Raw genomic sequence first — 13,390 nt, forward strand, 5'->3', positions numbered from 1 at the left:
ATAACAATTCAGTCTTCAGTTAGGTTCTACATGTGTTATACAATCATAACTTAACTCAAGGTTTCTTTCCAATTTTGATTTGGTAACACTACTGTATGAAATGATACTCTGTTGTAACTAGCGAAAATGAATATTAACATTCAGGTCTCTCTCCAAGTAAAGACCACTTTTGGGACCAAAATTTCCATGATCTTTGGTAGCTTTGGTCTCTAATTCGGATAATAAAGATAAAATACATTACTTAATTTCCGACCACAGTAAAGTGGTCTTTAATTGGAGGTGGCCATTAATTGAAGGGGTCATAAATTAGAGGGAGACCCGTATTTCTCAGCTATAGCCTACAAATTAGGTTCTAGCTTAAATGTAGCTCAACTAGTATGAGGTATATGGAAGTTATAGAGTACTGTATTGCAAAAGGCACTTTATATACATAAGCCTATATGTACTGTATGTATTTTAAAATATGATACTTGCAGATCCAGTAATTTTAAATTCTAAAGAAATGAGTGTACATTTATCACTTTGAATTAATGTTTTATGCATGTGCATTGTGTATCACTGTGGAATATGTACCAACCTGTAATCTATAGGCCTTTTACTGCCTGACTGAATTCTCTCCAAAGTCTTCAACTTCAACTAAAAAAAAAAAAAAAAAAAATAGCTGTAAGACTATATGTCTGAAAATCACATTGTTTTCCTTAAGTACTCAGACATGAAATATTCTTGTAACCGGAACAATAAAAATCATCTTCAGAAGAATCATTAACTACAGTATCAAGTACCCTCAATAGAATCATATTTGTTAACAGGATTTTCACAATCAGTAGTCACAAACATCATCTAGAATCATTATTACCAAGTCACTTTTCTACACCATTGTATAGTGGGTGACCCTTCCAGTTTATCCTAGGTCAGCTTAAATTCAGTAACAAAATAAATTATAAGCTAAGTCTGAGGATGCTTAGGGTTATGTTTTGTCATGAGAACAAAACCAGTATTGACGAGATTTAAACCAGGACTAGTACCAGAACTAATTTGAGGGGTCCATGGTTTGAGAGTTGGGGATCTTGGTTTACCACCACCACCAGCAAGCATGTCGCCGCCTGCACACGTGCTGCTGCCCACCATCCGCTACCATCATCACCGCAACCACCATTATCATAATCATCACCATCAACAATCATCATCAACATAATCATCGTTATACTTCAAGCAGGTCCAACTGCCAGTTTCTGCTTGCTTTTACCTACCTTGTAACGATAAACATAGTACACCAGTATAAAAACAATGATGAGAATAATCACCACTACTATGGGGATCAAAACTTCAAGAGGAAGAGGCAGTAATGGCTTATAATACTCCAATGAGCCCACACTGAAATTCAAGTTACCATGGTAAACCTGAAATAGATATTCATCATGTAGCAAATTCAGTTTGTAATACAGTAGTATATTCTCATCTTCTCTTGCAAGTATATATATATATACGCTCCTTTACATTGTACTATTAAGGTAGTACATTGTTTTGTAGAGCACTCTTATTTTAAGATGGTGCATTGTTTATGTGATACTATTTTGCATTTTGCATAGCACACTCATTTTGGGTTTGTGCACTCTTGTATTCATAATCAGTGTACCACGCTATTTTGCAATTTGCATAGCACACTCATTATTGGGTTTGTGCACTCTTGTATTCATAATCAGTGTACCACGTCACACAAGACTGACCCAAGCTATGTTTAAGTCAGTGGTGTGTTTCATTCTTAAAAATCCTGAGCTGCACTGATGAGATCTAACAAGATCAAAACGGTACTGTCTGCAGATTGGAATATTTACGCTCCTTACATTGTACTATTAAGGTAGTACATTGTTTTGTAGAGCACTCTTATTTTAAGATGGTGCATTGTTTATGTTTACTATTTTGCAATTTGCCATAGCACACTCATTATTGGGTTTGTGCACTCTTGTATTCATAATCAGTGTACCACGTCACACAAGACTGACCCAAGCTATGTTTGAGTCAGCTGTCTCTTATACACATCTAGATGTGTATAAGAGACAGCTTTATTGACTGTATAAAGTATACATAAAATAGACATCTTTTTTGTACATACAATTTATGAATAAAAATTAAACATTTTCTAAAATATGGTTATACCCAACTAAACTACACGACCCATGGTAGGAATTACAGTACTCACTATGACCTCTGCGGAGCTGTCAGATCCATCCAAGCTTAAAGGCTGTTCTTTTGGAGGCATGCATGTCAGGAGGCTACTACCCAAATCAATCACCTCGCACTTCCCTCGTCCAATCCTTACTTTAACATCATCCTTCCTGGAAGCGAGGTTCAGATTTTGGCCCTTTTTTAAAAAAAGTATTAAATTCATTTATTCAAACTTCATTTAAACTTGAGTTATAAAAATATTTACAGTATATTGCACTGTATAAAATAAATATAAAAATTATATTTATTTCATACTGTGCAATATACTGTACTGTAAATATTTTTATAACTCGAGTTTAAATAAAGTTTTAATAATAATAAACACAGTAAAAAGAATTGTTTGATCATAAAAAAAGTTTTTGATTCAACTTTAATAGAGTGAAAAAGTGTAAGAACACAATTATTAAAATACTATATACAGCAATATGAAAAATTATAAAGGCTTATTGAGAAATTGAATTGAAATGAGTGTGGGAGACAGTAAATCAAACATTTTTTAAATATTTTCATCAATGGTTCTTTTTCGAACTATTTTTGCTAAGCAATAATTCTTTTTTAATTTTTCGTCTCAAATTTTACCATCGTAAAACAAAATTTTTAACTTTTGTTTTTTCGCTGCAATTCTTCTTTTTCAAATTTTATTGTATTTTGACCAATTATTTTGTACATATTTATTTTTAAATTAAAATTTTATTGATTAGCCTATTTTACTTGAATATTTTATGCTAATTTAATTTATGTTCTCATTGGCATCGGAGAGCCACTAGACAGTGATTCAGTTCACTTTTTGGCAATCCTGTCCGGCCAACTGAGTGTTGTTTTTTGCTCTCTGTTATCTTGTGTTTGTCAATTTTAATTTTTTTTGGACGAAATAAATGAAATGAAATGAAATTAATTTTTTGACATATTAGGATTTTGGTGGTCATACTGTAGTTTAAAGTATTCCATAAGATAGGGCCTTTATATTAAATGCTACAGTACTTATTTTACATTGTGTTTTGGGATGAAAAAATTTGAACTACCATGATGAAAATTATAATTAAAATTTTTGTATTGAACTAAAATTTTAATCACAATAATTAAACTTTCCAAATCATTTCTTTTTCTTAAAGATGTCCAGTTTGATAAATTCAGTGCTTTTATAATTCTAGGTCAAGGGTGGCAGCGGGAAGGGGAGGGGGCGTTGTCCCAGAGTAGAGCAAAGTGAGCATGGTTGAGCGTCACTCAAAATATTTGGAAGTGGTCCACGTACGGGACGAAGCCCCTGAAAAATATGACAATTTAGGGGTTTGAAAGGCTTATTAAACGATTTTATAGATAGATAAGAGTCTACTAATATGTAGAAAATACATATACTATTATTTATCTGGGAGCCCAGCTTTCTCCGACAGGGGCCCCGTCCCTCCGCGTCCACTAGCGTCACGCCTCGTTCTAGGTTTCAATAGAAGTACTATCAAAAAGACCACACTCATAGATTTTTACAGTATTACACTTATAATATACAGACTATTTATAAAATATTTATATATTATTTTGTGGAGACTATACACGTTTACATTTATATTTAATCAAACAAGTATGTGGCAACATAAGCAACATGAACTTATATTACTTGAATTTAACTTAATTAAGGCTATATGAGGCATGTTGTGGCAAAATGGCTAAGTTGTAGCAAAAATTTTAATTCAAGTTATTGCTATTTTCAAATACCTGAGTATGTGATCTTTAAAATGAGAGGTCATTCATTCAAATTGGACATTTCAAACCTAAGTTATTGGAAAGTGAAAGTACAGTACTCTTAGAGTCAAGATAAACAGGATTTTGAGTATATTGCCTTTCAAAGTTATTTGTGCATACATTGTTTAATAGAATGAACTATGAAAAATAACGTTAAATAAACAATTTGTTAACCACTTCCACAATTAATACTTTGGGACATGATTAATAAGACATTAAACTGTTGACCTACAGTGAAAAACAAATTTGGATTTTTTATCAATTTTTTGAGCTTCCATATTTTATAGCTCATTTACTCAATACTAGACTGTGCGACAACTTTACCATTTCGCCACAGCATGCCTCATATGTGTACATGTATGTACAAACAAATATACAGACATACCAGTATATCCAAATTCTCTTCATCATCCCTCTTATAGACATTATTTTCCAGCTGATAATATACAGGATTCACATAATATTTGAAGGACTGGAATTTCTCTAAACCTTGAACAGACTGATACTTCTCAACACCATCAAGTATAAATCCATAACTGGGAACCAACATGGAATCTGAATCTCCCGGATCAAACTTGCTAAAGATGTTGGGGGCCTTACATGTCATTGAATCCATAGTTGCATTCATACAATCCTGCAATAACAAACAAAATAAATAGTAACATCACTTCAAAAATTGGCAAGGCCATTTTATTCTACATTTCTCTTTTATTGAAGCATCATTAGGGACAATACATAATACATACAACAAAGGAACAAACTATATACAGTACAAGTTACCAGAAATCCTGATTAATATGCATTTATTTAAAAGAGGCAATTATCCAATTAAAGAAAAGTGGTATTATGATGAACAGGCCTGGAAAAAAAAATGTTTGTCTCTGAGCATGAATGTTGTCTCGATAAAATGCCCCAACACCAAATATTATCTGTACACTATATAGCCCAACAGTTTATTTTTTTGAATTTTTTTCCCCCAAATGCCTCCAGGTTTTTCATGTTGCCTCCGACTCCCGGTTGCGAACGTATTCCTGCCCTGATGACGAAAAAGTATATTGAGAATAAACAGTTCTGAGATAACAAAAGAGCTTCTTAAAACTATTACTGCAATTCAGTTTTCGCTGCCATTTGAATTGTACTTTGTATGTACGATATTTTCAAAATAAATATACCGTTTATACATAAGGTTTCAGCAACAAATGAAATCACATTAGCACAGATTTTAAATGGATATTTAGTTCTAAATTAAATAGAGCATCTCTGTAGAGAATTGGTACAGGTCTCCCTCTAATTATAAACCCCTCCAATTTATTTATTCTGCCTTTAATGTGAAAAAAAAAAACTGATCTTACTAGTGGATAACATTAACGAGAAATGAAAATCAGAAAAATTTACCGAAGTTAAACAGATACATGAATATAAAAACACAGAAACATGAACTTGAATATAAACAAAAGATACAATTAAATTCAAATGATTGCAAGAGATAGAAGGGTGGTCAAAAAGACTTAATAGTTTTCTGATTTGATCAAATTTTTAATTTAATTATTATTAAAGAGACCACCTTTCTGCAGTCCCACATTAAAACATGTCTTTTATCTCTATTATTCTAATGAGAAACCAAAGCTGCTAAAAACCATGAAAATCCCAATCCCAAAAGTGGCCTTGGAGGGAATTAACCTGTACTGGTATTGCAGGGCATTTATAGGGCACATATTACTGTACAATCTTTTCTCCTTTGCAATGGTAGTGGGTGGATAGCCCACACTGATGTATTCATGGGAATGAGGAGTGGACCTTTATGGTCCCACGGTTCTGGTTTCAAATCCACAATTTATCAGCCTCAGCTTTGAAAATATTAAAGTACTTAGCAAACTACTAGCGCTTGCTAACAGTTAGCGTATCCGGATACTGCTAACGGTTAGCGCTAACTGATCGGGCGTTCTCACGCAGGTGCTAACGGTTAGCACTAACGGTTAGCTCCCGATCCGGATACTAGGGCTCTCGTGAGAACCAGGCTATCAAATAATTTCCTCAAAGGTAAACTAGAAAACTTACTCCATAAAATATTTTGTTACTTATTGTCATTGTCAACATCCTATTGTTTGCTACATGTAGATTCATTCCGCTTACTTTAATATCTGTCCCACCACTGAGAAAAAATCAGAAAATCATTTATAAATTCAATTGATTTTGAGAAATATGCAGTAAAATCGCCTCCCAGAAAAATTTCTCCCTCCTAAATATATAACTCAGATGCAGTCAAAATTTGTATAGGCCTTACTAAAAGTAATTAAGGCCGATAGTCCTATCAAGATTTCATAGTAATAAAAAACATGGCTGGTAAAATTTTATTGGGGAAACCTAAAGACTGATTATCCTTCCTCATTAAATCAACCCCTTCCTGGGGTGAAGTTCTAATCAAGAGGACCCACCAGGTCCGAGAACAGGGTTGGCAGAGTATCACCTATAGGCCAGACCAAACACTGTCTAAAAAAATTTATAAGTTTATTAGGAAAATACCAGAAAATAGGGTGGAGAGTGCTTAGCTGGATTCCACACTGACCAGGTTGAATGTCTAATAGCCTGTATAGTTAAATATGTCCCTAAATTAGCTGACATTGTGTATCAAAATATCATAATGCACATAGAAAATTAATAAGATTTGTTTAAGAAGCTCAAGCACATCTCCCTAATAAAGTGACTCCTCTTAGTATTGTTTTCGACTATAAAGATGAAACACATATGCAAAGATTCTCTCACCTCGCTATGGATCTATCTGGATCAATTTCAGCAATGATCGGGTCGGCTTCATACTTGAACATTACACCACTGTCATCTTCCCCGTTGTCAATCATCAAACGCACACCACCAGTTGTCATGTTGCTAACTGGAGACGTTGTGCAGTGAATCGTTCCGTCATTCTTCTTCCTACACAATTATGTTAATTCACAACTTTATACTTTTCAGGTGCTACTTATAATATTAAATCAGTTTGAAGTTTAAGGAAATAAAATTTGCTTTAGAATAATATTTTTAGTCACGCTTGCCAAAAATTACTTAAACTGGGCACACACTGCACTGAATGAGAGTTTTACAACTGTTGGGCAACAAATCCATCTGCGCCATCTGACGATGCAACGCCATCTGCTAATTTTCAATGACAGACTGAGCAGGAACTGGTCCTTTACTAAGCTAAATATTGTTAAAATCAAATGCAACTAGAGCAGTCACTTCTCTGCCCTGTGCCTGAGTACAGTATCAACAATAACTGCAGCATACCCTCAATGAAATAATGGAATCACCCATTGTATTCAGGCACATTATTTTATGTCCCTCTGGAAAATAATGGAAATGCCCACAATGTTTTCTTGAGATTCCATTATTTTCTTTTATGGTCAAAAGTCAAAAACTGAATTTCTGTGACCTTAATCATTTCCTTTGAAAAATTGAAAAGTTTCTTTCTTTGATCCATTTATTAGTTTTTGTGTAATCTCGCTAACAGGCACTGCTAAGAAAGTCAGAAAGGCAGTCCAACAGACAGCCAGCCCGACAAACATCAGTTTACATAACCTCCTTGGCAGATGTAATTACAGAAGACTACTCTCTATTCAAATTATGTATGTAAAAAATCTAGGTTTTCCTTTAAATAACGCATTTTGAACATAGATAACATATGATTTGTTTTAAAAGTGAAGAATTCTCTTCTTACTCAATATTCAGACACTGGTGATCAGCGATGGTAACATTGACAGTGGAGCCAGCATCTAGATGTTGTCCCTCTAAAACAACATGCGTTCCTCCTGATTGAGGACCCAGGTTTGGACTAATCCTATTTACCACTGGAATCTAAGGGTAAATAAAAATTTATATATATATATATATATATATAAAATATATACATAGGCCTATGCATACATACACACATATATATATAGGCCGATATATATATGTATATATATATATATATATATATAAATATAGGCTATATATGTGTGTGGGGGGGGGGGGGTGGGGGGGGTGTGTGGGGGAACCCTTTATACCACTGTCTCTTATACACATCTAGATGTGTATAAGAGACAGAACCAAGGAAGCAAAGCTTGTACAAAGGTCCAGTTTGACTAAGTAAACAAATAAAAAAATAAAATAATTAAATAATGAAAACAATGGAAGTTAAATTACATGACAAATCAATAAAAACATTACTGTAATTCAAAATGATGATCACCATGTAATAGTGAAATTTAAGATCAATGTATTGTATGTGTTTATAAATGATTCTACATGATGGCATATGGTATGATGATGACTGAAGTGTTGCATAGGAATGGATTTGTGAGTTCATGACAAAGTGTTGTGAAAGTGATATAGTTTCCCTACATATATATATACGCTGTATCAGTATAAGCAGATATTTGGCGGTCATCAGACAACTGGTAGCCTACAGTTGTTTCTTGTTGTTATACCCATTTGTCACCTGTTCTTTCCCTTTCATATTTAGATTTGTTGTGACAGCACTTAGTGATCGAGTTTGTTTCTTTTATTTATTGTGTTCTACTCTTTCATACATAGGATGGCAAATTTTTCTTCAACACATAGGTTGCATTGCCTTGATTTGCGCATGTGTGTGTTCGATTTCTTTAGGATATCCCACTTTATTTAATATTCATGAACTTTTCCTTTTCTTTCTCAAAACACATATGGCATCTAAAAAGAAAAGGTCGTGAATATTCAATAAAGTGGGATATCCTAAATTTTTGCATAAAAGTCAGTGCCACAAACTCTAAAATGCAAAGTTAACCTTGTTAGTACCAAATGGTGGTCGACAGTGTCAAAAGCTGAAGAACATACAAAAATATATCACTTACCACAAATGCATATACACTTTCAGAGGTTGCTGAATAGGTTGTATCTCCTTTGCTAAGTGTAATCTTTACTGGACCATTCTTCATATTCCCAGTGTTACTCAGGGTACACTGCAACCTAAATCAATTAAATAATCAATCAATCAATCAATTAATTAATTATTCAATCAATCAATCATTAATCAAAATGTTGGATCACGTCTAGAGATGTCCTAATTATAACCTTTACTTCACCAAGAGCCCCAGTGTTATGTATGGTATACTCCAACCTTAAAAATCAATCAATCAATCAATCACTGAACCAGCCAATTATTTTAAATTGAATTAATTATTCATAGTCATAGATCAATTAGTTATAGATACAAAAAATTATTCTTTATCAATAATCGTTATCATTAAGGCAACATCATGATGCAGGACAGCATTTCCATGACAACTATCACCATCACTAGCAATATCACATGGTTGATGTCCTGTGAGCTCCCAAGTCACAAACTATGTAGTGTGTATAAATATTTTAAAAAAACGGAGCATGAAGCAACTGAACATCTGAAAACCTAATTATCCAGTGCTTAAAATAATCTATACATTTACTACTAACCTACAGAATATGAAAATATATTGCTCACAAATGCTAATACATGGTGGAAATGGTTTGGTGCAGCAGGAACAGTTTTGGTTTCCCAACTTCGAGGTTGGGGTTTCAATTCCTTGCTGTGCATTTCACTTGTGTCCCTATGCATGAAGGCACTTCATATGCATTGCTTCTCTCCATCCAGAAGTATAAATGGGTACCTAGCTGGTAGGGTTAAATTCCAAAATGCGCTGATGTAGCTGCTGCAACGTTATGGAATACTCCCCCAGGGAGTTTGAAAATTTGTGGTAATGACAATGTGAAGCACATAGAGGGATTAACAATATGCACTATAAAAGTCTACCACTATTATTAATATTTGATTATTTTAAGACCTAGCTTGGTTTAACACAGGAGAGATACGATTCATGGCATCATGTTGCTTGATCTCAATATGCTTCTGAGCATGTGCAGAACTTGCCTAAAGCAACAACATGTGCCAACGATATAGTTCAGGCATGCAGTGGGAGATGAGTGAAGGCCTATCCGGGTACATTTAGATTCCTTGGTCACATCCACACTATCAAATTTTCTTTGACAAAAAACTGTATGCCCATATAATGTAGTCATACATGTTGCTACTATACTGTATGGTCATGATGTGATGTCATCATGACCCAAATTGAGATGTCACATGTTTTTGTCAAATACAATTTTATAGTCTGAACAAGGCTTTATGATCACAATGGACCTTTCTGGAGTGTCAATCAAACCGTCGACTGACCAATCAGAACAGAGCCCATGAATATGTGTTTATTCCACAGCCTCTTGTATATGTATGTTGTGTGGTATTTTTGTGGGACCTTAGCAAAAATATCCAAAGGGCAGAGTTCAGCGGAATAGTCCATTAAGTTACACATTTACTTATTACATTCTTCCACATCATAGCAACATGACCATTCAATAAATTATCCGACACTTACTGTTCAGATGGCATAAATCCCTCCTTTTCTAGCACACATTCCACATCAGCAACAGTGATACCCATAGTATCGTTAAATGACAGTCCAAGGTTTTCGCCATTAATAACCAATCGAGTTCCTCCTTCAATGGGTCCTTTCAGAGGGTTAAACTGTAAAAGGGAAAAGTGTTTATATCAAACAAAAGTAATCTTTCGAACATCGCAATTATTAGCCTAGCAATCAAAACAGCCCAAACATCGCTACCAATGAGTAAGTAAGTCCTGTTTCAAAGTTTTTAATAGGTATATTCTTTATTGCAAATTACAACTTAGGCTAACACAACCAAGTATGCATAACTAGGTGGTTTAAACCTTAAATGTGAGGCATTAATATTTTAGGTTAAATAAAAGCTAAGTTTAGTATACTAGGATACTTACGCTATTAATTTTTGGATTAAAACAGAATACGTTTCCTGTTAAGAATGATGTTTCAATTTCACAGTTATCTCTGATTACGCACACATCCTGATCGCACCATCCACAATCATACTTGCTGTCCGCAAATAGGCACTTTCCACAGGTGTCCCGGAAAACTTCGCACTTGTACAAAGTAACTAGCAATTAAAAACCAAGTTTGAAAATAAATTAAGTTAAGAAAGTTTAAACAAATGTTCAAACAAATTTTTAAAAATCCAGAATCAATCCGTACGTTAAAATCATACGAAAACTCCATTTTAATTTTCTAAAATTAAGTTAATATATTAACTTAAATTACACTGCATTTTATAGCTTACACGGTACAAAATTCTGTCTAATGTAGCCAAACAAGGATGTCAAACATCACTAAAGACCAAGGAACTTAAGGGATCAGAAAATGTACCACCTCACCTGTAACATTATATGGATTGTCAATCATGAAATCATGATTCCAACGCACTCCCAGCAGAATGGGTTTTTCCTGCATCCACTCTGAATATGAATACTGTAAAGCAGTTGAATAAAAAAATGTTTAATAGAAATAAAATATAAAAAATGATATATTGTCATAGTGTCTTATTTGAAGTATCCACCATCCATTGTTTTACATGTTTATAAGAGATTGATTATATTTCATTTATACAAACACCTGAAGAAGTTCACTGTGTGAACGAAATCTTGTGCTCAATAAAATATTTGTTACTCTTAAAAGTGTTGCTTGCCTTTGAATACTGTTTGTATAGTTCAGACTAACAGTGCTAACCCACTGTGATTTGATGTTACAATACAGATGTACTGACAACGTTAAAACTGCTACCGTGTATATTCTCATGTATAAGACAAATTAAAATCAGAAAACAGGGAGTGGTCTTATTATAATATATTATACACACATACAGATTTTCTATTTTTAAATTATGTTCATCTTATGAATGGATCATCCCATAACACACAAATTTATTACTGAAATGAAGCTACTATTACTCTTAGTATGAATGATTGCAATTTTAAATTCAGGGAAATAAGATTTTGATGAACATTTAAAAGCCCATAGAATGGTAATATTTGGAAAAATTGTCCATACATCTGACTTTCAGCTAATGCAGTATCAAGACCATAAAAAAGCAGCAAAACCCATGAATTTTGACAGGGTGTTGTCTTTTATACGTCTAAAAATCTTCTAAAAAAATCTGGGGTAGGGGAATGATCTTCTACACGGAGCGCCCTATACATGAGTAAAATGCGAAGTGTTGTGTTTAGTTGCAGCCCGTTCACCAATTGACACATTTTCAAAAACAATATTGCATTATATGTATTCTAACTCAACCATGTTTCAGCCCATGAAATTTGGAGAAAAATATTTCTCAAAATTTTTGCTGATCTTAAATTCTCCGAGGCCAGCAGTCTCAGCAATTTTTTACTAAATAGGCCTATAGTATAAACTACAATTCTCCAATCGACTTACATAGTCATCATTGTAAAACAAATCTGATTTACGAACAACCAATTTTCTTGGTTTGATGACGTACAATACGTTAAATTTAGTTTCTGCTATAGCCTGTTTCAGTCAGAGTTTTGACTTTCCAAGCAGTTTTTGAAGCAAAGAAACCTAGGCCTAGGCTCTATAGCTAGGCCTAGGTCGGCAAATCATTGCCGTCCTGTAGCAATTCTGGCTTGGCAATATGGTCGGAAATTGCCGATTGCCGAAGTGAATTTCATGGGCGGATGTTTAAATGTATACTACTTGAAATAGAAAAAAAATGGCATTACGTATAAAGTAAATTTCAATAAGTTTTTCTCTTTCAACTGAAGATTAGATAGCAAATAATCAAATAGATGTATGAGTTGAAGTATTCCTATAGTTTTTTGTATACACTACTAATATACTGTAGCTATACAGACATGTTTTACATACCTCATTGGATTTGCATCTGATAGTATCTGCTGTCACTTCTGCCTTCACAACCTTTTCATCCAGCACACATTCATATTCAATGTGGCCAGCCTAAGATACAAAGCAGTACAAACTTATATGCTGATTTAATTTAATGTTATATATTTTGACTAAATTTTACCTGTATATTTTGTAGTTTTTGTAAATTTCTCTGTATTTAATTTTAAACTACTATGAGATATAAAGTTAATCTTGAATCTTGATCTTGTACGTGTGTTAAAAAATGTTAACATTTCTCGGTATAGTGAATGTTTTTAATGCCATTATCCGGCAAAATAAACCAATCACAGAATCTTCTATGTACACTACTGTAGTTATACAATCATGATCATCATGACAAACAATACACTGTCCATTAACGATTATAATCTCGGATCAAAAATCTGTTTTTGTATATTTAATGTTATTGCATAATAATGTTTCATTCCTTTTTTAGGCCTTGTAGAATCTATGTATGAGGTATATAAAACAAATATTGACTGCTCCAGATTCGGGAAACAGTGAAATCTATAGCCCCTCTGTGACGTGGAGACCTAGCCTACTATCTTATGTAAATTTCACTGTAGACTGACATTGGCACACAACATTAGTAAGAT

General features: G+C 33.7%; 1 protein-coding gene across 1 annotated transcript in view; it reads right to left on the minus strand.

Moving 5' to 3' along the window:
- The window catches only part of LOC117115350 (plexin-A4-like), a 28,723-nt gene that overhangs the window by 1,670 nt on the left and 13,663 nt on the right, over window positions 1–13,390 (minus strand). The window contains exons 10-21 of the mRNA XM_033259104.1: window positions 12,756–12,845; window positions 11,252–11,345; window positions 10,802–10,977; window positions 10,386–10,534; window positions 8,832–8,946; window positions 7,676–7,812; window positions 6,727–6,894; window positions 6,022–6,115; window positions 4,349–4,597; window positions 2,201–2,362; window positions 1,251–1,400; window positions 578–636 (exon numbers count right to left, since the gene is read on the minus strand). Of these exons, the coding sequence (XP_033114995.1) occupies window positions 578–636; window positions 1,251–1,400; window positions 2,201–2,362; window positions 4,349–4,597; window positions 6,022–6,115; window positions 6,727–6,894; window positions 7,676–7,812; window positions 8,832–8,946; window positions 10,386–10,534; window positions 10,802–10,977; window positions 11,252–11,345; window positions 12,756–12,845 (1,643 nt within the window). The remainder of the gene's footprint in view (window positions 1–577; window positions 637–1,250; window positions 1,401–2,200; window positions 2,363–4,348; window positions 4,598–6,021; window positions 6,116–6,726; window positions 6,895–7,675; window positions 7,813–8,831; window positions 8,947–10,385; window positions 10,535–10,801; window positions 10,978–11,251; window positions 11,346–12,755; window positions 12,846–13,390) is intronic.

This window comes from Anneissia japonica, unplaced genomic scaffold (genome assembly GCF_011630105.1).
Source record: "Anneissia japonica isolate Jap-2015-1 unplaced genomic scaffold, ASM1163010v1 scaffold288073_len612986_cov165, whole genome shotgun sequence".
Classification (NCBI taxonomy): Eukaryota; Metazoa; Echinodermata; class Crinoidea; order Comatulida; family Comatulidae; genus Anneissia; species Anneissia japonica.